At 40.2% G+C, this 20,409-nt stretch overlaps 2 protein-coding genes across 2 annotated transcripts in view; one reads left to right on the plus strand and one right to left on the minus strand.

Annotated features, from left to right (window-relative positions):
• EIF3H (eukaryotic translation initiation factor 3 subunit H) overlaps window positions 1–14,135 on the minus strand; it is a 75,897-nt gene extending 61,762 nt beyond the window's left edge. The window contains exons 1-2 of the mRNA XM_063299609.1: window positions 13,970–14,135; window positions 2,516–2,672 (exon numbers count right to left, since the gene is read on the minus strand). Coding sequence (XP_063155679.1) covers window positions 2,516–2,672; window positions 13,970–14,086 — 274 coding nt within the window. The 5' untranslated portion in view covers window positions 14,087–14,135. The remainder of the gene's footprint in view (window positions 1–2,515; window positions 2,673–13,969) is intronic.
• Window positions 14,136–15,031: 896 nt separating this feature from the next.
• On the plus strand, window positions 15,032–19,343 carry UTP23 (UTP23 small subunit processome component). The gene is made up of 3 exons (XM_063299610.1): window positions 15,032–15,305; window positions 18,413–18,587; window positions 18,900–19,343. Exons 1-3 carry the CDS (start codon window positions 15,118–15,120, stop codon window positions 19,290–19,292), a joined length of 756 nt encoding a protein of 251 aa, XP_063155680.1. The 5' UTR covers window positions 15,032–15,117; the 3' UTR covers window positions 19,293–19,343.
• Window positions 19,344–20,409: the final 1,066 nt, after the last annotated feature.

Below are 20,409 nucleotides of genomic sequence, written 5' to 3' on the forward strand. Positions count from 1 at the left end.
AAAGTATTAAAATACTGATATATTAAAACATTTAGATAAATAAAAATGTGGTAATAAAATACAGAGGTATGCACTTCAGTAATAAAATTCTACCTAGAATACTTTGAATATAACTAATGATGCTTACTTAGTACCTACTTAGTTGTTTATTATAAGAGTCCCTCCGTTCGGAGGAGATGGGGGGGTGATAAATTTGATAAATAAATAAATATTACTGTTATTTACAGTTCTATAAAAGGAGGAGAGAAAGTAAGAGAAGGGAAACAAAAATAAACTGGTCCAAGGACTTTGAGTTATTAGGTTGAGTTTGAAGTTAACTGTTGCCTGGTTTTAACTGCTGCAGTGACAAATTTAGCTACTGTGTGGGTGAGGTCACAACTGGAGTCTGAAAGGAGGTAGCAGGTATAGAAATCATCTGTTCTCTGCAGCACCTGCAGTAAAAGTTACAGTGTTGTTTCAAAAGTCCTTGCAGAAGGTAAAGTAAAGGAGGACATATTTTATCATTTCAATTTTCCCAGAGCCGCAAGGGCACGTATGCTGGGATATGGGGAGGTTGGCATACCTGCCATATAAAAGTGCCAATCAGAGTACATTATGCCCTAGCCCTGAAAAATCTTTTTCTCAACTTAGAGGAAGTGAGAGGGTACAAGAAATTTGCTGGTCAGGAGTTGTCCAATTTTGTGGGTCCATGAGACCGTAAAAAGATAAATGACCCATAAGGATTTCACTGGGGTCAGAAGTGGGAAAGACACAAATAAAGCACTTTTATATATAAATATAAATATAAATATAAAGATTTTCAAACTTTGCAAGTACCAAATCTGACCACTGAGGCTTCCACAGGCAAAGCAAAGAGCAATTTTTCTTTAAAAAATCCTGCCTTTAACTAAACAAAACAAGGGGAAAAAGTAGAAAAATAAAGAAAAATTTAAAAGAATAGAACAATAACAACAACAATTTACATATAAAAGGGCTACTCATCCATCTATATACATCTATAAAATTTTACAGCAGTTTCAATAAGGGAGCACGTTGTTTGAAATCACTCCCAATGCCTGTGCAAAGCTGATTTTAAAAATTGTGACTGTCCCTTCTAAGTTCCCTGGGATCCCCTACAGTGGTCTTGATCCACAGTTTGCGAACTCTTGGTACAGGGATTAACATCAACTGAGACATTAAGAATATACTTTGCTATTGATACTTTGCAATATAGGCCCAAAATAAAGCATGCTAATTGTTTACATCAGGGAGGCATGCCCAACTTTCCCTTTGGGGTCATAGGTCAGCGATGAGGAAAGTGAAGCAAATGATGGTAGCACCAGAGCTCTAACCAGGAAGGGCTACCCATTCACTTTTTCCCCCCACTTTCCTTTTCTTTCTCTGACGTCCTCTTTTCCCATTCTTTCTCTCTTCCCCTCACCCTCTGCTCAGGAGGCAGCTAGAAAAGGGGTGTCCACTGATCACTTTCAGAGGGCTTTTGAAAAGGAACTGAAAGCTGCATGAAATCAAACCATGGTCCTCAGGTAAGCTGCCCACTCCAACATTAAATAACTGTCTAAAATAGCAAAATTTCAAAAAGACTATTTGTCCTTTTTAGACAAATATATGTCATTAACAAAGATGATATTGATGATAATGGGTACAGCACATTTATTTTCACACTCCAGTATAATCCCCATATTACAGATGGGAAGCAACAACCATTTAGATTTATTCAACACTACTGTGAGTTCACAGCTATTCTGGAATTTAAACCAAAGGCTTTATCAAGTTTTAAATTAACCTGGTTCCCTCTAAATGAGCTAGATTACAATTTCCACTATTCCAGGACAGGATGGACACTAGGTTGGAGAAGGAATTATTCAAAATTATTCAACAGATGAACTACAAACCACTGTGTTACTTTTACCAGGTGCATAATTAAGGGAGCCTACTTGGTAATGCCTCTCCCCTTCAAAGGCAGAATGTCCCCCCTAGGGCAGCTTGGGTAGCCTGTCTTGGTGCTTATGCTGATGTCATTTCAACATGAAAATGTAATCCTCAAAACATCATCTTTCACGGTGTGCTTTAATCCTTTTGTTTGAAATCCACTGTATTGCACATGTGTTTGTTTATTCTTATGAACTGTCCCCTTGATGAGTAAGATATAAATCCCTAAAATAAAATGTGCCCACAAGGCATTCCTTAAATGCCACCTAACTCTCTGCAGGAATCCCAGAAACTAGAAGGTACTCTAACAGATCATGACAATGGTACACCCACTGACAATAATCTACCTTCTCCCTAAGCCATACCTGTATTCCATGACACCATCTCTCATAGTAAAAGCCCAGGATATTGGACAGGGGCTGCTACAGATCCAAACCAAACATGCACAGGGGTAGATGCAGCTGTTGCCCTCCAGGTGTTTGGAGTGCAAAACTTCCAATTCTTTGCCATTGGCCAGGAGACCGGGGTTTGGCAAGGGCAATAGACTGTTTACCATTTTCGTACACAGCTTATCTTAAATGATTACCTTCATCAAAGTCAGCATCATCTTCTGTATGCTGAGGGAATGGGAAGCAGTTGGTGATTTCAAGTCTGTCATCCACCACCAAGCCTAGCAGCACACCTTGAACCACTTCACTGCCTTGGCCTTCTTCCTGATAATGCTTGATGATCTTCAGCACCACCTGAAATACAAACTTCAAGTTAGGAAAACCTCATTTAAGATGCAAGGGCTAGATCACCTAGCAGTCAGTTTTCACACAACGGTTTCAAACGAACTTGCTCAGGTGTGAACTATTGAATGTTATATTTTTCCAAGACTGGCCATTATCATAACGTGCTAAGATTAGTAATAAAAACAAGTTAGTGTTTTAAAAATCACCAAAATGTTGCTATGGAATCAGATGTATTTATTTCTGCATATCTGTATTGAAAAGACTTGGTACGGCACTTCTGGGGAAGAAATGGCAGACTGAAGACGGCTCCGCGAAAAGTGAAGCTGATGACCACGGTGGAATAAAGAGCCAGCGAGTAGACCGGCTCTTCAGTAATTCCTCCCTGGACAGGGAGAGGACTTGAGATTGCCCAGAAGTGCTCCAGACAGATGCTCCTCGCAAGGCCACAAGATAGTGGTTTGTGGTGGAATTAGAGCTCTGGGAAATGAGGGAATAACCATCTTGCTCAAACCACAGTCAGAACCTTTGAAAGAACACTAAGTTTGCATACTTCCTTTTCTAATCACTTTTGGAAATTGCCTGTTAACTGCTTTTCAGGTATTAGGAACCTTTGGATCGACAAGTTTTACAGCACCGGGTGAGTTTTCTGCAGTCTTTAGTGAATGAAGTATTAACTACAAGTTTAAGAACTTTAAAATATATTTTTTTTGTATAAACAGCAAAAGGGTGATTAAAACTTTGACTTTAGAAAGCTACAAATGGACTAAGGGTCCAGATAAATCTGAAATAAGATTTTGGGATTAATTATAAAGAATCCTTCCCATGCGAAAATGCTTTTGATTTTTTTTTTAAATAAGATTTTAAAAATTGGACACTAGGGGGAACTAAAGATTACAATTAAAGGAGAAGAACACTTAAATGTGACTTACAATTACAGAAGAAGCAAAATATTTTAACATTGGACATACTGAAGGATATTTTTAGACAATGGACCCAGAAGTTAATTTTAATAGTGTCTGCCTCTATAGATAGACTGTGTCCAAAAGATGTTATAGAAGAGGAACAAGTTCTACTTGATAAGATTGAGACTGATGTGGAAAAAGATGCTACATTGGACATGCAAAAGAAACCAGCTGATGTCTTAATAATTAAAAGGGATATACAAACAACAGACCAAGAAAGTGACCTGGATAATTTTCTTATATTGGATTTACAAAAGAGGCTTGTTAAAGTTTTGAAGAATTTTGTGAGATGGGACAAAGAAAAAAGTAAAAAAAATCAGCTTCTACAACATTATTTGAAGGGGCTAAAGATTAAGATCGTTAGAAGTAAAAGGAATATAAAGCTGGTTTATTTGATCAAGGTTAAAATAGGTATGTTGTTATCTCCGGTAGCCCTTAATGGACTTTCATGGACATCAGGAATGAAATGACGATGCTTTATGGATTTATTTGTAGATAAAGATGGGATATGAGAAGAAGACATCATTTGTTGTATTTCAAGAGAAGGTGATAACTTACTAAAATTGTTTATACTTGTGATGAAAGTGGGAAGTCGTTTCTTTATATATTTCTTTGCTTTTTTTTTTACTATATTCTTATTTTTCCTTTCCCATTTCTTTCTCTATTTTTTCTTTCTTTTCTGCACTTTCTACTCTTTTTATTCTTCTATTTTTTAATTTGTATTAGTTTTTACTGTTGTGATCATAATCTTTAATAAAATTACTACTAAAAAAAAGGAAAAAAATTGGCAGGGCAATTCTACATTTTCAAGGAGGGCGGAAAACATTTGAATATAAGTAACATTCAACTCAGCTTGCTCAGGAAATGGGGTAACAGTACCAGAAAATCTAATGTAACACCTACAAGCATCAGATATTAGAAGTGTAGCAATGGGTAATAGGACTTTTTCTCTAGCGACAACTCTCCACAAAAGCATTTGGCTTCCAATAATGGTTGTTTCTGTACTTGTATATTCGAACGAAAAAGTTTATTGTCAATTTAGCCAATAGCTTTAAATTATTCCACCTTGGTTTATTCCCCTTTACTAAATTTTGAGAAAATGAGAAAATGAAAGCAGCCAAGTAACACAAGTCTGTGTGTGCTGCAAAAAAGATCTCTCCATTGTCAGGAGACGTTGTTTTGCGCACCTGTGGACAAAACACATCCACGTGCAACAGAGGAATTCTGTAGTTACCAGGCTCAGGATCAAAACAAAAACACATCTAAAAAAGTGGGTACTGGAAATAAATACACTGGTGCTGAATATTCCTACTCAAGATTTAAGCTATGCCCAGGGCATTCTGGTTTTCCATTTTTTCATCCATTCAAAACAATCAAGAAGCATTCTGTATTCAAAAAGCATGCATTAGGCTGGTGGCTTTTAACATGTTTCCTTTAGATTTTTCTTCCTGAAATTTAAAGTTTTAATTTCCATTTCTGCATATCTTTCAGACCCCCATCCCCTTAGTCTGCTGAAGTGGAGTTTGGCAACATAAAACTTGACAAGCAACAATTTGAATTTGCTATTTAAATACATTTAGAGTAGTCAACCTGGTACCATCCAATCAACACCACCCAGTGTGGCCAGTAGATAGACAGCAGACGAACACTACTCCACCAATTCCAAAATTAATATTAAGAGCAAATCTAGAATCAGTTCACCTAATAGTATGTGTGGGGAGAGTTTTTTTCACACACACACACACAAATTATTTAGGGGCATGGTCTATATAGGTAAAAAAAAAACCCAACATATTATCTAAATGGAATTTAGGCCAAGAGAGACCCAAAACCAATAAGGGTGGGCAAAGCATTCGAAAATAATCAAGAGACTTCAGAGACAAAATTTCTGCTCAAGCAATTCAGAGACAAAGCAATTCATTAAGCAACTTCTTTCAGGATTTACCTTTTGCTCAGGCATTACCTATGTTGAACTGAAACATACAACAAATACGTCGGTCTATTATAGGATCTGTCCATGCATTGCAACACAAATACTGTGGCAAACCCTGGGCACATAACAGGGAAATATTGAAACATTCTAGTATACAGAACCACTAAGCACAATAAAAGACAAATTTGGCCAGCAGTAGTAAGAGTTTCCTTTCAGATATAATCCTATTTAAAAGAGGGAGAAATCAATACTCGCCCTGAAAACAAAATGTGGAAATGTCATAGCACATGTGCTAGAAAGGGAGGGAGGGAGGGAAGGAAGGAAGATCTTCTTCTGACACCAACCAGAAACTAAAACATACAGTAGTCTTACAGGTGAGTTTAGAGGATGGGAAGATAATCTCTTGTTTGGCTTAAAAAACATAGCCTAGCAGGGTTGAGGATTTGTATGTGCACCACCCTTACATTACCGGCAAATAAGAACAACATTCCCTCTAAGATCCTAAGAGTTAAGGTAGAACTAGATGAGGATGCATGTCTAACAGCCAATATATTCTGAGTTCAACCTCCTCTACACCCGCCACCCGCCCCCAGAACCTCAGGGTAGGGTGCAGTGTGCAGAGTAGGTTCACCTGGCTAGAAAAAAGGACTGGCTGTCCCACATATATGGGGAGGCCCTGCAGCTTCTTTTACTCAGAATGGGGGCAGATATAATGGGCAGAAGTAATAATAAGTTTTAGGAACCTGAGGAAGAGCCACCACTAAGGGTCTGATAAAAGAAATCTGAATCTGGGGCAGAAATGTAACTTGAGAAAGCCATCTCAGAATTCTCACAAAGATAAAGGGAGGAAGGGGGGAAGTGCAGTCAGATTTGCAAGTATAAAGTTACTAGAACTTTATAATAAAAGTAGTATTAGCATGCATGACTCTGAATTCCTAATGGGATCTACCTTGAAGGACTGATAGCAGCTGAGGACACCAGAAGGAACCAAGACTAGGCAATCTATGCATTGGAGATGGGAAAGAAGCAGCGTATCTTAATGCTGCACCTTTTTCCTGGTGCTCCATGAAAGGGGTTTTTTTTGGGGGGGGGAGGTTGCCCGAACTCTCTGCAAGCTGTACAACATGCAACATGATAGTAGTAAGGCAATTCTACATTCTCCAAGCTGCATTGCCATCGATCACTTTTACACATCCCCTGTAAGTATCCAGGTCTGCAGGAAACAAAGCTGAAGTATTGAGCTTTGTACCATTACAACATGTGCTATTAATCTTGGGTAAGCAGCAACACTGAAATCTTATTATCTATCACAGAAATGAGGTGCCTAGGAAGAAAGTTTTTTGGGCTTTTTTGTTTAATGACCTTAACACTGCACTATCATAACCTCTGACCTGTTAGAACAGCAATCTGTATTGTAAGTGGCATGGATGGTTAAACTCAAATGAAGTTCTGGATTTCAACAGGCAACACTGAAGTTATTTGACTTTAAGGGGAGAAAATGAGAGATGTCATAGTGCACATCCTGCAAGAGTTTAATCCTCACAGAAACTGCTGAAGATGTCCCTTACAGAAATGTTTCTGGAACGTGTGCCCTGGGAAGTTAGGTCTTTGAGCTGTTAGGAAAATGAGTATTCAATATCATTATCACACGGTCATCAAAATGAACAAGCTATAGCAGCGTTGTCCAACCTGATGCCACCAGATGGAAGGCACCAGAGAATTCTGCAATCACTGAACTGGAAGGAGCTATTAAATCCTCAAGCCCAACACCCTCCACCCCCAAGCAGTTATTCAGATTAACAACACATTACAGATGACCTTTAGGTTCTGTATGCATACATCCAGTGAGACTCTACCACCTTTCTAGGTAACTGGTTCCACCAATTATAATTCTCATTTACAGTCCCAATCATTCCCAGCTACATGTTTAGTGGAAGGCTAAGTCAGAACAGTGAAATTAAGAACTTCCTGTTGAACTAGACTTTTTTTGATTGCTTTTTTCTTTGTCACCTTGAACCCAACAGATTATAGAACCCAACAGACTATAGAATTACGAATTTGCGTTTTCAGTATTATTGTTTAAAATATTTGACAAATATTTACTGTACTGATTTACTATTCCCTATCTCTAAGAACTAGATTGGATATGTGATTATCCCATTCCACCATTTTAACCTCAAACATGTGTCTTAAATTAAGCTGACAAATAGGCTGTGGTCAGACAACTCTATCATATTCTCACATGGCAGTTGTCTGATGTAAGTCACAATAAATGTTCCAAAATTAACTAATTAGCACTGAAGTTCCAAGTCTAATAGTTTAACTGCTGGATCACGAGTCTCAGAACAAAACATGACAATACGTCCATCTCTATGATCAGGGACTCTCCATGGTACAGTAAATTTGCATAAACCCAGAGGAAAAACAATCCATTTTAATTTCTGAAATTAACAGGCAGACAACAAAGAAATATATAGCAAAGGCTCTTTTTATCACAAAGCTGAGGAATGCATACAGCCCACTTTGGCAACCTGTAGCTTTCAGAAAGTTTATAGCTGATATTTTTGCAGCGCACACTTCACTGCCAATTTTCCCTTGCTATCAGCTATCAGCCAGGCATGGAAGCTGAATAGGTCAGTCTCCTAGCATCTTGATAAGGACTGCCAGAGAGGCAGAGAGAGGTTTAACTTGGTTCCCCTTATCAAAATTTTCAGAGGCTGCACAAGTTCCTTAATGATTAATGCAGCCCTTCCAGAAGGGATCATAGCAAAAAGGAACCCATTAAGCATTCTGATATTAACCAGCAAATGTAAAAGGCTTGTAATGCGGTCGCAATAAAATGAGCTATTACACATGTTGGCAATGGCCAGCAAATATAAGAGGCTAGTATTTCAATATGTAATCAGCTGACCCATCTCCAATTAACTCTTGCTGCTTTTTACAATTTGTTACAATTTGCATCAGCCTATAATACCGCTAAAAGCTGGATGTGTACACGTTAGAGGAAAGGAGATTCCAATGTAATATCAGAATTTTTTCTTAACAGTAAGAGCAGTTTGACAGTGGATCCATTAACCCAAAGGAGTGGTGGGTTTCCCTTTGCTGAATGTGTTCAAGTAGAGGCTAGAGAACCATTCATCAGGGATGCTTTAATTCAGATTCCTGTACTTAACAGAGACCTGGATTTGATGACCTCAATGGCCCTTTCCAACTCTATGATGTCAGGAATTTTAAAAAATGGTTTAAGCAATAGAGATTTAGGAGATATCCTAAATGCTATCTCCAAGTAAGACTACAGCTTTGGGAGAAACAATTAAATTTAAACCTACCCAACTGCAGGACTCCAATGCTTTAAAGCATCTCTGAACTACAGGAGGAAGTGGTGCCAATGCAGTACATGTCTTAGTCAGCAAGCACCCATAAATAGATACATACATATTACCATGTCACTAGTCATGTCTGGAAATATTCAAGAAATCAGCATGGAATGTCTCTAACATACTCTGCCTCAAGTGCAGCAAAAAATGGCTAGCAACAAAGAGACAACTTACACTTCTTTCAAGATAGCGCTAATGTCCTTCCTAATCACCAGTATTCTTTTACAAGGCAGGGGGTTCTGTCCCATCCCCTTCCTCCACAATTATGGTTTGGGAATGTCTCCTCGTGATTATGCCAACTTATGCCTTGAGTTATTTATAAAAATGATAAAGGTGTGATAAAAAATTTAAAAAAACCCTAACAAGTAGGAATGATAGGAACTTGCTTTCCAAATTGAGGAAGCCCTTGGATAAATATTACTTATTAATAAAATATATACATACATAATTATGTGGTAGTCCGTTATTATCATGCTCATATTATGTAGGAAAGTTAAAGCCAAGAGAAGCTTGGTTCACCCACTTCACTACATGCTCTTTTGTTTTTAAGACTTGTTGAACAAACCTCAGTTAAGCTCATTTAAGGTTTAGACATCAAAGAAGGCATAAAATATAGTTTACAAATCACACACAAAGCCAAAAAACATTATTTTGGTTTAGGATGATATATGTGCCCAGCATGCTGGCTGAGGAGTTTGGGGAACTCCACGCATATTAAAGTTCCCAAGGTTGACAAACACTGAGTTAAACTATAATTGGAAATTCCTAGTTTGTATCCATAACTGCCAGGCTAAAGCAGCTATATCACCCAAGAGACACGAGCCACAGCATGGGCATCTCTTCAAGCCACCAAGTCTCTACTTTACCCTCTAATGAAGACATGCACAACATTTCAGTTGAGAGTAACACATTTCTACTTAGCAACAAAGAATTAGAATTTCAGCCATCAGCAGCTGCATTCGGTTATACTACTGGAGTGCCACATTCTGTATTCATGAGTTACTGCTATTTCCCCATTAAAACATTACTCTCCAGATTCCCAGCAACTCCATATGTAACTATTTCAAAAAGACATCTAAGTACAGTAGCAGTTAACCTTATCATCATTCAACAAGCCATTTTTCACATGGATTCTAGCTGAATTTCTAGTGTCATTTTAAATTTAGAGGAGAGAGCCTGAACAGGGGAATAATAAATCTTGTATAGGTATTTGATCTTCAGAAATTATTAGTCTGAGGGGGAATAAAAGCAAGTGACTATATCTGAAGCATCCACTTTATGATTCTTAAATGTGAATATCCCATCCTTATTGCAGGGATTTTTCAAAACTTGGAAAATATGGTTAAGACATTAGCTATGCTGTTCTTCTTTAAACCTAACTTCAGCCTAAATTCGGAAAAAGTCGCAAAAATATGTTAGGATGAAGCAACATGTCTTTTTAGTTTCTGTATTCAACCCTCTTCCCTAAATGGTCCTAAACCAGCATTCCCCGTCTAGATGCCCTCTAGATGTGTGAATTCCCCTCAGCACAAGAATTCTCTTCTTTTATTAACTAAAGCAAATAAATATCAACATACAGGCAGAAAGAATAGACACCTTAAGATTTAGTTCACATGCAGCACAAAAATCAGTATTTCGATGATGCACAGATATGCTGCAGTAATTTATCTAAAATATTTATAGTCTGCTTTTTAGAGTCAAACTCTACTGGCAGCTTCCAATACATGCAATTCAATGCAATTTTTAAAGTAATGCATCACAAAAGTACAGTTAAATAGGCAAGCATGATGAGCTATAATAAAAGGGTGATTAACTTTACAGTCAAATCAATCATTATAACCTATAATCATACCCTATGCAATAATCCAAGAAGATCCTCATCCAATATAAGGCAAATGTAAACAAATGGATCTTTACAGCCTGCTTAACTGCCTACAGTGTTGCAGCAATGTGCATGCCAACTATGGCCATTTCAGCACTAATGACCACAGCATCTTCCTAGCACAATCCAGCCATCATCGCTGTGATTTAAAGTCTGTCCTCAGTAATGGGTTTTTTTGTTTGTTTGTTTGTTTTTGTACAATGATAGCTGGGTGACTAGAAAGTGCTTACGTCACTAGGGGGGAAATGATGTAGAAAAAGGTCTAGAAATCAGTCTGAAAGTCTCTGTCTGTCATGCCCTGGCAGACTAAAAGGGAGCATTACTTCATCATTCTAACCAGTACGGTTAGACTGCCTTCTTCTATGTTTATATACAGAGCGATGGGCAATTTGTAATCTTACAGATATACACAGCCACTGAACCTCTTTTTTGTTGTCCACAGGACCTTCTATCATGCTGCTAAGTTGTAGCAGCACCACCACTGAAAATCAGGGCAATGGCTTCTTGCCATTTTAAGATAAGCAAACATGAAAGTGCACTCTAAGTGTTAGAAGAAGTTTAATATAGGAAAAAGAAACCTTAAACCTTCTCTCCAACAGAGAAACAATGGAAAATTCTGGCCCATCCCTCTATGTCTCCATCTATTTTGCATCATTATCATTTCACCAGCAGCAGCCTTTGGTGAAGGTGAAAGGTCCCCTGTGCAAGCACCGAGTCATGTCTGACCCTTTGGGGGGACGCTGCTTTCGTGACATTTTCTTGGCAGACTGTATCAGGGTGGTTTGCCATTGCCTTCCCCAGTCGTCACCTTCCCCAGCAAGCTGGGTACTCATTTTACCGACCTCGGAAGGGTGGAAGGCTGAGTCAACCTGAGTCAGCTCCCTGAGAATCCAGCTTCCGCTGGGATTGAACTCAGGTCATGGGAGAGTTTCAGTTGTAATACTGCCGCCTACCACTCCGCGCCACACGAAGCAGCAGACTTTACTCCCTTCCAAATGTGTAGTTTAGCCTATCCCCCCCACCCCCACCCAAAAAAGTTAACCAAATAATTGCTACGTTATCGCACAGCATCTTGCTTTTGGCTTAGCACGAAGTGTAACCAGACATGCAGCTTGTTCAGTAAACCACAGTTTAAAATTCCTGGCTTTGAATAATTGATGACACCCTTACAGTCACCCAGAGGGTTCAGTTACCAACTGAAAGACCAAATTAATTAATTCTAATCCTAAAATCCCTCTTACCACCATAATGGTCTTCTTATTATCAACAGCACACAAGTGAACAGCTTAGTGAAAACAGCATCCTTACAGAAGCATACTTCGCTTGAGTGACAGAGAGCACAATCTTATAAAGCTATGTTTTAACCAAACCATCCTATACATGGCTACCAAGAAGTTGTAGCATCCTAGTAGTATGGTCTACCTTTGCTGTATTTATACCTTTTTGTGTGTGTGTTAGAAGCACCTACCAAGAAGGCGCTTCTGTATTGAAAGGATTTCCCAGTGACGTCATCGTTGCCCAGGGGATGCCTGAGAGGGCTCCATTCATGTCCCTGTTATTTTCCCACTGACGTGGTACCTATTTATCTACTTGCATTTGCATGCTTTCAAACTGCTAGGTTAGCAGGAGCTGGGACAAATTGACAGGAGTTCTCTCTGTCACGTGGCTTGTGCTCTCGGGTTTCGAACTGCTGAGCTGCAGACCTTAATGGTCCTGACTCAGCACCTTAACCACTGAGCCACCGTGGCCCCTTATTTATACCTAAGACATTGTAATTCATACCCTCTTTCACCTATAGAATCCCCAAGTGGCTCTCAGCAATTTCCCTTGTTATATTCTGGTTTGGCACTGACTTATCTAGGCACCAATTAATGTATTTAACAACTTAACCCTATATACAGAGCTGGGTTTAAAGTCTAGTTAGGTTACAGGACTACAGGTGGGAAGACCTAGGTTCAAATCCAGTATCAGCCATGGAAACTGTTACATGGTTACATTTGACCAATCACTATTTTCATCTGGTGAGTGGGTGCCTGTATCAACTGAACAGAGAAATAAATAACTCAGCCAGTCTATCTCACAGGATTGCTGTTTTGACAATAACACTGGAGTAAGGAGTACTGCATACACCACTTTGAGCTCCTAGTGGAAATGCAGGATACAATTCTAAATTAATTGTTATGATCAGTCTAAAGGACATATTTTTCCCCACAATTAATTCTCTTTCTGTTAAAGGCAAGAGAGATAACAACTACTGTTAGGGAAAAATAAGTGCACTGCCTTTATTTCATGATGTCTGGAAATCCTACAGAATTACACCTCTGTTTTTGAGAAAGAAAACTAAACATTTTAAAGATTATAAATTTTGTACGAAATCCTGAAATCTGTATTTGTCAAACAGCAAAATGCTAATATTACTGTACTGTATATAAAATCCGATTAGTTCAACAGAAGCTCCAATGCTACTCACTGGGGCTGTGTGGTATTTCAGACTCAAAAGGCAAAAGGATGCTTTGGAGTGCCTTTTGCAACTCCTCAAAAACTGCTGTATCTTTTCCCAGCTGTCTTTTGCAACCACCGTACAAGCCCAGATAAACACATGTCTTTAAGAACTTGCATTCGTTAATACATATTTACTTTATAGAACCAAGTTCACACTAATGAACCTTTTGCCGGAGTTCCTCTTGCCAACACATACTTTCTTTGACATAGTTTACTGAGTAATCTATAACTGACTGAGTTCACACAACACTCTATGTCAATGTTTCTCAACCCTTGGCACTGGCTGGGGAATTCTGGGAGTTGAAGTCCACCCACCTTAAAGTCGCCTTGGGTTGGGAAACACTGCTCTATGTTATAAACTATGCTTAATAAGCTACAGTGGTTCACACAGTAGGCTACAGCGCAAAACAAGCACATCACATTTAGGCTTGGTGCGGCGGGTGAATCCTGCAGCTAAGTCAAAACCAAGAGCCCGATCGTGGCATCCCCTGTTAACGAACACCAACCGCTGGAAAGGAGGGCTGCTGCCTTTTAACCGAGTTAGTGGGGCTCTCAAACCAAGATGCTGAAGCAGATGGCTGAAACAAGGGAGCCGGGGAACTCCCCCGTAAAGCCGGTCCCATCCCTGCCTGGTTCCCCGTTTCGCTTACCAGCCCGTCGATCTGCACTTGCTTCACCGCGGAGTCCCCCGGGCCCGACTTGCCTTTGGCCTTCCCGCCACCGACTGCGGAACCCCCGGCGCCGGTTCCTTCCTTACGAGACGCCATGGCGAAAAGAGGCGGCGAGCACACCGTCCGGCAAGGAAAGAAGGTGGAAGCGTGCGCCGGATAGGATCTTCCGGGTGCTGGACCGGAAACACGATCCCCGGAAACAAGGTTCCACTTGCAGGAGCCCAAGCGTTAGTAAGCCGGTGCTCGAATCTACGGGGTAGGAGGGATTGTGACAACTGAAGGTGGCTGATTTCTCAGTAAACACGCGGTAGGATAGGGTTGCACGTGACAACTGGTAATATTAATGTGGAATGCGAGAAAATCTGCCTATGTGGTGGGTAAGAGTGGAAACTCACTTGTTGACGCTCGGTTTGGATTACAGCGTTTAGGTTACGTGATTCTGGTACTTCACTTAACCAGCAGTCCTTTGGCCCCGTAAGCGTTTTAAAACTGGTTATGAAATAAGATAAAGCTTCAAGGGACAGTCCATTGATTTCTCCAACTTGGTCCTTCCCCGTGTATTGAGATTCCAAGTCCCCGAATTCTCTTCTAGCATGGCCATAATTAGTTTATTCATTTTGGAAGTACACAAGACTCTTTACTTTTGCTGCAACAGGGGGTTGCCACTACTCTTCAGAAATGAATCCAACCGGTTATCCTTGCAATGTCACAGCCAAGTGAATAGTCTAGTTTGAAAAAACGTATCTGCTCCCAACTGCCTGGACGATAATGTACAATAGAATCAATGCCACCCACTATAAATAGCAAAATAAGAAGTGCTCTGCTTTCATTAACAGCAGAATTTTACTTTTTAAATTTTATTTTATTAAAGATAGGCTGCTTTGCGAATATTTTACGAGCATATTAAAACCTCCTGTATCCCACGGCTATTACCCGGATTTCTGCAGCCCAGTTCTTAATTATGTGTCACCAGAACTATCTCCCACGTGCTTCAAGCAGGCTCACTGCGCATGCGTCAACTTAGCTCCTTCCGTTAAACCAATCAAACTTCCGGTTAGGGGAAGAGTAGGGAGCCCTCTTTGTGAGGTATTTTGCCTTCGTATGTTTATTCTCCTCCGACCTCCGTTATGAAGATCACCCGGCAGAAGCACGCCAAGAAGAACATGGGCTTTTACAAGTACAATTTTGGCTTCCGGGAGCCCTTCCAGGTGCTGCTGGACGGCACTTTTTGCCAGGCTGCGCTGCGCAACAAGATCCAGATCCGCGAGCAGTTGCCGGGTTACTTGGCCGGAGCCACGCAGCTCTGCACGACGCGGTGAGGCGGGAAAGGGGGGGGAGTTGAGGTACCGTGCCTTGATTGGCTGTGCGGAGCAACTGACGGGAGCGCGAGGCCTTCTGCAGGAACGCTCACGCGCGTTCTCTTCCCTGGCTGCGTGGCCAGCAGGGGCGCGCGAGCCCTTCCAAGCAGCGTGGCCTGGGATTGGCTGATGGGAGAGTTCCGCGCGACAAGGGCGGGGCAGTGGTTGCCCACCAACGGTTAAAGGCGCGGGGGCCACTCGGAGAAGTCCCTGAAGACCGGGGAGGGTGGTCGTACGTTATGCTCTGGCCCAGTACCAGTCACCTTTGGGAGCCTGTGTTGCATTACAGCCCCACAGACCTTGATTAATAGGGTTAGAATAACAGCCCAACGTGATCTCAGTGGCTTAAGTCTAGAGAAGGCTCTCGCCTGGGGAGTTCTAAATCCAGATTGGCAAGCCAGTGATCAAATGTGCCCCAGCTGCTCCCTCAGAGGAACTTATTTAACTAGAATGGTAGAGAGGCTCTAAGGTGCTGGAAGATAGTGTAAGCAGCCTTGATTAGGGTTGGTGAAGGTGAAGGGTCCCCTGTGCAAGCACCGAGTCATGTCTGACTTTTGGGGGGGATGCTGCTTTCACAACGTTTTCTTGGCAGACTATAGCAGGGTGGTTTGCCATTGCCTTCCCCAGTCATCACCTTCCCCAGCAAGCTGGGTACTCATTTTACCGACCTCGGAAGGGTGGAAGGCTGAGTCAACCTGAGCCGGCTACCCAGGAATCCAGCTTCCGCTGGGATCGAACTCAGGTCGTGGGGAGAGTTTCGGCTGCAATATGCCTACCACTCCGCGCCACACAGGTTGCTCAATAGGCAGAGGAGGACATGGATGAAGAGGAGGAGAAATGGGGTGAAAGGAGGACGTATTAACTGTTTAACTTTCTTGGCATTCACATTAAAAATTACAGTGAAAAACTGCAAAAAAAGTGCTTAAGCCTACATGTATATGAAATAACTTCTTCCAGCATCAGAAAGACTACTTTTTCCATCTCAATATTTTTCCAACAAATCTTTATTTTCGAAAGCCTATGCTAGCGATGATATAGAATTTATGACAATGTGCTTTACAAATTTACTATAGAAAAATATGACAAATTGTGATCTACAGAATACAGTGGTCATAGATTTGGATGGATTGAAGCCAGTTGCTGAAATCAGGAAATAAATAGCGTAAATCTATTGGATGAGGGAAAGAAAGAAGCAGACAATTTACAAGGTCATAATACAAGAAAGTTTGAATGACTACTGTTGTGAAAACATTCCCCCCAAAACACTCAAAAAGTTGGACAATATTTGATTTTTAAGGGTTTGGCTGCCAGACAGAGGATATGAGGACAAAAAGGAGGGCGTGGTCTCTTTTTTGCCAGATGTCTGGTAACCCTAGCCTTGATTATCTTCAAGGGCAGGCAGAATATAGATGTAACAAAGGTGTCTATGATGGGGACAGGTGTCAAAACAGGCAAGATGGTGGAAGCAGTATCGGGATGCAAGCCATACCCGTTTGTGCAAAAGCAATGAGGCTTGCCCCCTGACACCACTACTACATTCTTGCCTGTTTTGACACCTGCTCCCCCCACCCCACATCCTCATGGAAATCGCAGGTCAGTAGTCTCCTCTTACTGTCCCATCCCTCTTTATGGAGCATAGTGGGAGTGGGTGGTATTTTGAATTTATTTATTGGATTTATATGCAACCATTCAGGAGCTCACTGTGGTATACAAACATTCCCTCCTCCCATTTTCCCCACAGCAAAAAACTTTGTCCTTACAACAAAAATCCTGTGAGGTAAGTTGGGCTGAAAGAGGGTGTCGGGCCCAAGTGATCAGTAGATAGTACCATGCTATGTTACTATCATACTGATTTCCTATCAATTACTTGATGTAATTGGACTTGGGTGGCTCGTAAATTCAAATAAATAAAGTATTTCTTGATACATTTAGTATTTATTTAAACATTTACATGCCACTTATCTTAAACCAAACTCTAGGTGGATCACAACTCAAGGATAAAAATATTATATACAAACAAAAGCAGTAAAACCAAAAACAGATGAAAGGGATTGCTTGATGTGATCATACTTGGTTTTTCAACTTGTATTTCTGTCTGCGGAGTCCTTGGTGCTTTCTGAGCCTTGTTTTCTTGCAGACGTTTCATTGCCAGACTAGGCAACATCTTCAGTGCGAAGAGGGAATGGGCCTTGCTCTCCTTTTGATTGGAGGTTTGTACCTGACAGCAGATACATGTATCTGAGAGCAAGGCCCACTCCCACTTTGCACTGAAGATGTTGCCTAGTCTGGCAATGAAACGTCTGCAAGAAAACAACAAGGCTCAGAGAGCACCAAGGACTCCACAGTTCAACCCTGAGCTACAAATATTTGCTTCGATTCAGTGTATGCGTATGTATTTAACTTCCAGGGAATATATTTAACTTCATTTGTATCTTAAGAAATTCCATTCCATCTTAAAGTGTAAGAAATGCAGATAATCTTTGCTTAGCGACCACTTGTTCAGGACCACTTGATGGTGCTGAACAAGGAGATTTACGGCCGATCCTTGAAGTTGTGGCTGTCGCAGTGTTCCCGTGGTCATGTGATCACAATTCGGGTGCTTGGCAGCCAGCACACGAGTCGGAGCATCCTGTGGTCACATGATCACCATTTGCAAGCTTCACTCCCTGCTTCCAACAAGCAATCAATGGGGAAGCTAGCGGAAAACTACAAGTTGCGGTCATCTGACATTGTGCTTAATGACCGCGGGTGATTTGCTCAACAACTGCAACCAGAACTGCCATTGTAAGTCAGCATGGTCATGTGATTTTTCACTTTACAACCACATCACTTAGCGGCAGAGTTCCTGGTCCCCATTATGGTTGTTAACTGAGGGCTACTTCTATTAGACTGTAATCCTCCTATTCATGCTTAATCACACTGAATTTAGTTGGACTTAATTCCAAATAGATATTGGATTCTTACGTCTCACCTCACCAATTCCATGTTCAATTTGGATATATCTGGGCTTCTTGTTAAAAATACAAAATAAGGTTTTGTGCTTCTTTTTCTTATTTTCCTTTAGATGTGTGTTAAAAGAATTGGAATGCTTGGGGAAGGAGCTGTATGGTGCAAAACTAATTGCACAGAGATTTCAAGTTCGCAACTGCTCTCATTTCAAAACACCAGTGAGTGGTTCAGGCTGCCTGTTGTCCATGGTTGAGGGTGGTAATCCACACCATTATTTCATAGCTACACAGGTAAATTTATTTCACTTGAACATATTTGAACAGAATGCTTCACTGGTGACCTGCACTAAAGATACTCATTTGTTAAGATCATTTGCAATACTACTTGTTAGTTTTACATACAGTGATGACTACTTTCCAGCTGTTACATTTACAATATTAGTTTAATTCTATATTTTTAAACAGTTTAATTACATTATAGCAAATCACGTGTTGAGGGAAGAGAATCGGTTATTGTTTTATGGGGTGTATTCTGTAGTCTGCACTTACCCACATTTTGTAACTGGCTTTTTGTTTTGTGTTTTACTTTCTAAAAAAATATAGGACCAGCATCTGGCAGCAAAAATAAAGAAAAGGCCTGGAATTCCTCTCCTGTTTATTATTCAGAATACAATGGTTCTGGACAAGCCTTCAGCCAAATCTTTGGCCTCAGTACAAGCAATGCAAACCAATCAGCTGATTCCAGAGTACCATAAACAGACCATTGCATTTCTCAAAGAGGAAAAGGGCCTTGTGAAAACTTCAGAACCCAAAAGAAGGAAGCGGAAAAGGGCTGCTGGGCCTAATCCTCTAAGCTGTCTGAAGAAAAAGAGAAAAACTGAAGATACCTTACATTCTTCGACATCTAAGAAAAAGGGAAACCGGAAGCTCAGTAAAAAGAAATCAGACACTATGACTGGGGCTGTCCAGTCAGGACTACAGGATCTGAAAGCATAGCATTGTTCCAGCAATTTTATGTGCATAACTCTTTAATGCTGTTGAAAAATCAATCATACTTCTTTAAAAAAATCTAGTTTTACATGTATGTCATGTTGGTGCCATAGGTGAAAAGACTAACTCTTCACAAATTTTTTGGCATCTCATTTCAAAGAAATTGTTTGTACATGTCTTTTGAAAAGATAACTGAATTATATATAAGAACAAACTTTATGTAAACAGGCTATGAGGCTAAAATGTTGTTTGGTACTTTTCAGAATAGACAATACTGTGAGGAGGATGGCAGAATAATCATGCAGATGCCACCCAGGTTAAACTCAGGATAGGCACATGCTACTAAGACTGCATTTGGACATAAGACAGGATTTAAAGAGTTCAGGGACAATTTTTAAAATCATCTTTAAGTAAAACAATAAAGCAAAAACAAGGAAAAAGGAGAATTCATTATATATATATATATATATATATGATCTTAGAACAAAAATTAAAATGTTATAAGCTTTTTTAAAAAGGACAAAGACAGAATTTAACCCCCTTTTTTTCCCCTATATATATGGTCTTAGAACAAAAATTAAAATGTTATAAAATAAGCTTTTTAAAAAAGGACAAAGACAGAATTTAACCCCCCCTTTTTTTCCCCTAGGAATTCAGCTGCAATTTCAAAGAAGGAGCTGCTTTGACTTTGTTGTTCTTTAAATGGGAGCAGCTAAAGAAACCTACATTATTCCATCTTTGATTTACTTTGTGTGAATCAGGAACTCCAACCATAACTTTTTATTCATGTATAACAGCTTTTTAGGTCTGCTGGCCAGAGGAGCCAAGCGGAAATGACTGAATAACACATTTCCAAATTAAGACACAACACTTTAGCTTTGCTTGTAGATAAGTGGAAATCTCTACATGCAACAGCCGCTCCATTGATTGATCAGGCTGTTCAATCCAAAACTTGGAAGTGAACTTCAGTTACATTTATGATCTAGGAAAAACATGCTTGTTTATAGTATCCAAGATGCTATATGGATGTCCCCATATGCTCTGAAGCACATTTCCCCCTTCAAATCCAGATTGTTACACAGCTTTGGTCTAGTTATTTATAAATCTAGTTGTCAGATCAATA

Source organism: Candoia aspera, chromosome 3 (genome assembly GCF_035149785.1).
Source record: "Candoia aspera isolate rCanAsp1 chromosome 3, rCanAsp1.hap2, whole genome shotgun sequence".
Taxonomy (NCBI): domain Eukaryota; kingdom Metazoa; phylum Chordata; class Lepidosauria; order Squamata; family Boidae; genus Candoia; species Candoia aspera.

Coding starts and splice junctions, on each gene's coding strand:
- UTP23 (XM_063299610.1), top strand. CDS start 15,118: ATGAAGATCACCCGGCAGAAGCACGCCAAGAAGAACATGGGCTTTTAC. Junction 15,306..18,412: donor ACGCAGCTCTGCACGACGCG/GTGAGGCGGGAA, acceptor ATTTTCCTTTAG/ATGTGTGTTAAAAGAATTGG. Junction 18,588..18,899: donor ATTATTTCATAGCTACACAG/GTAAATTTATTT, acceptor AAAAAAATATAG/GACCAGCATCTGGCAGCAAA.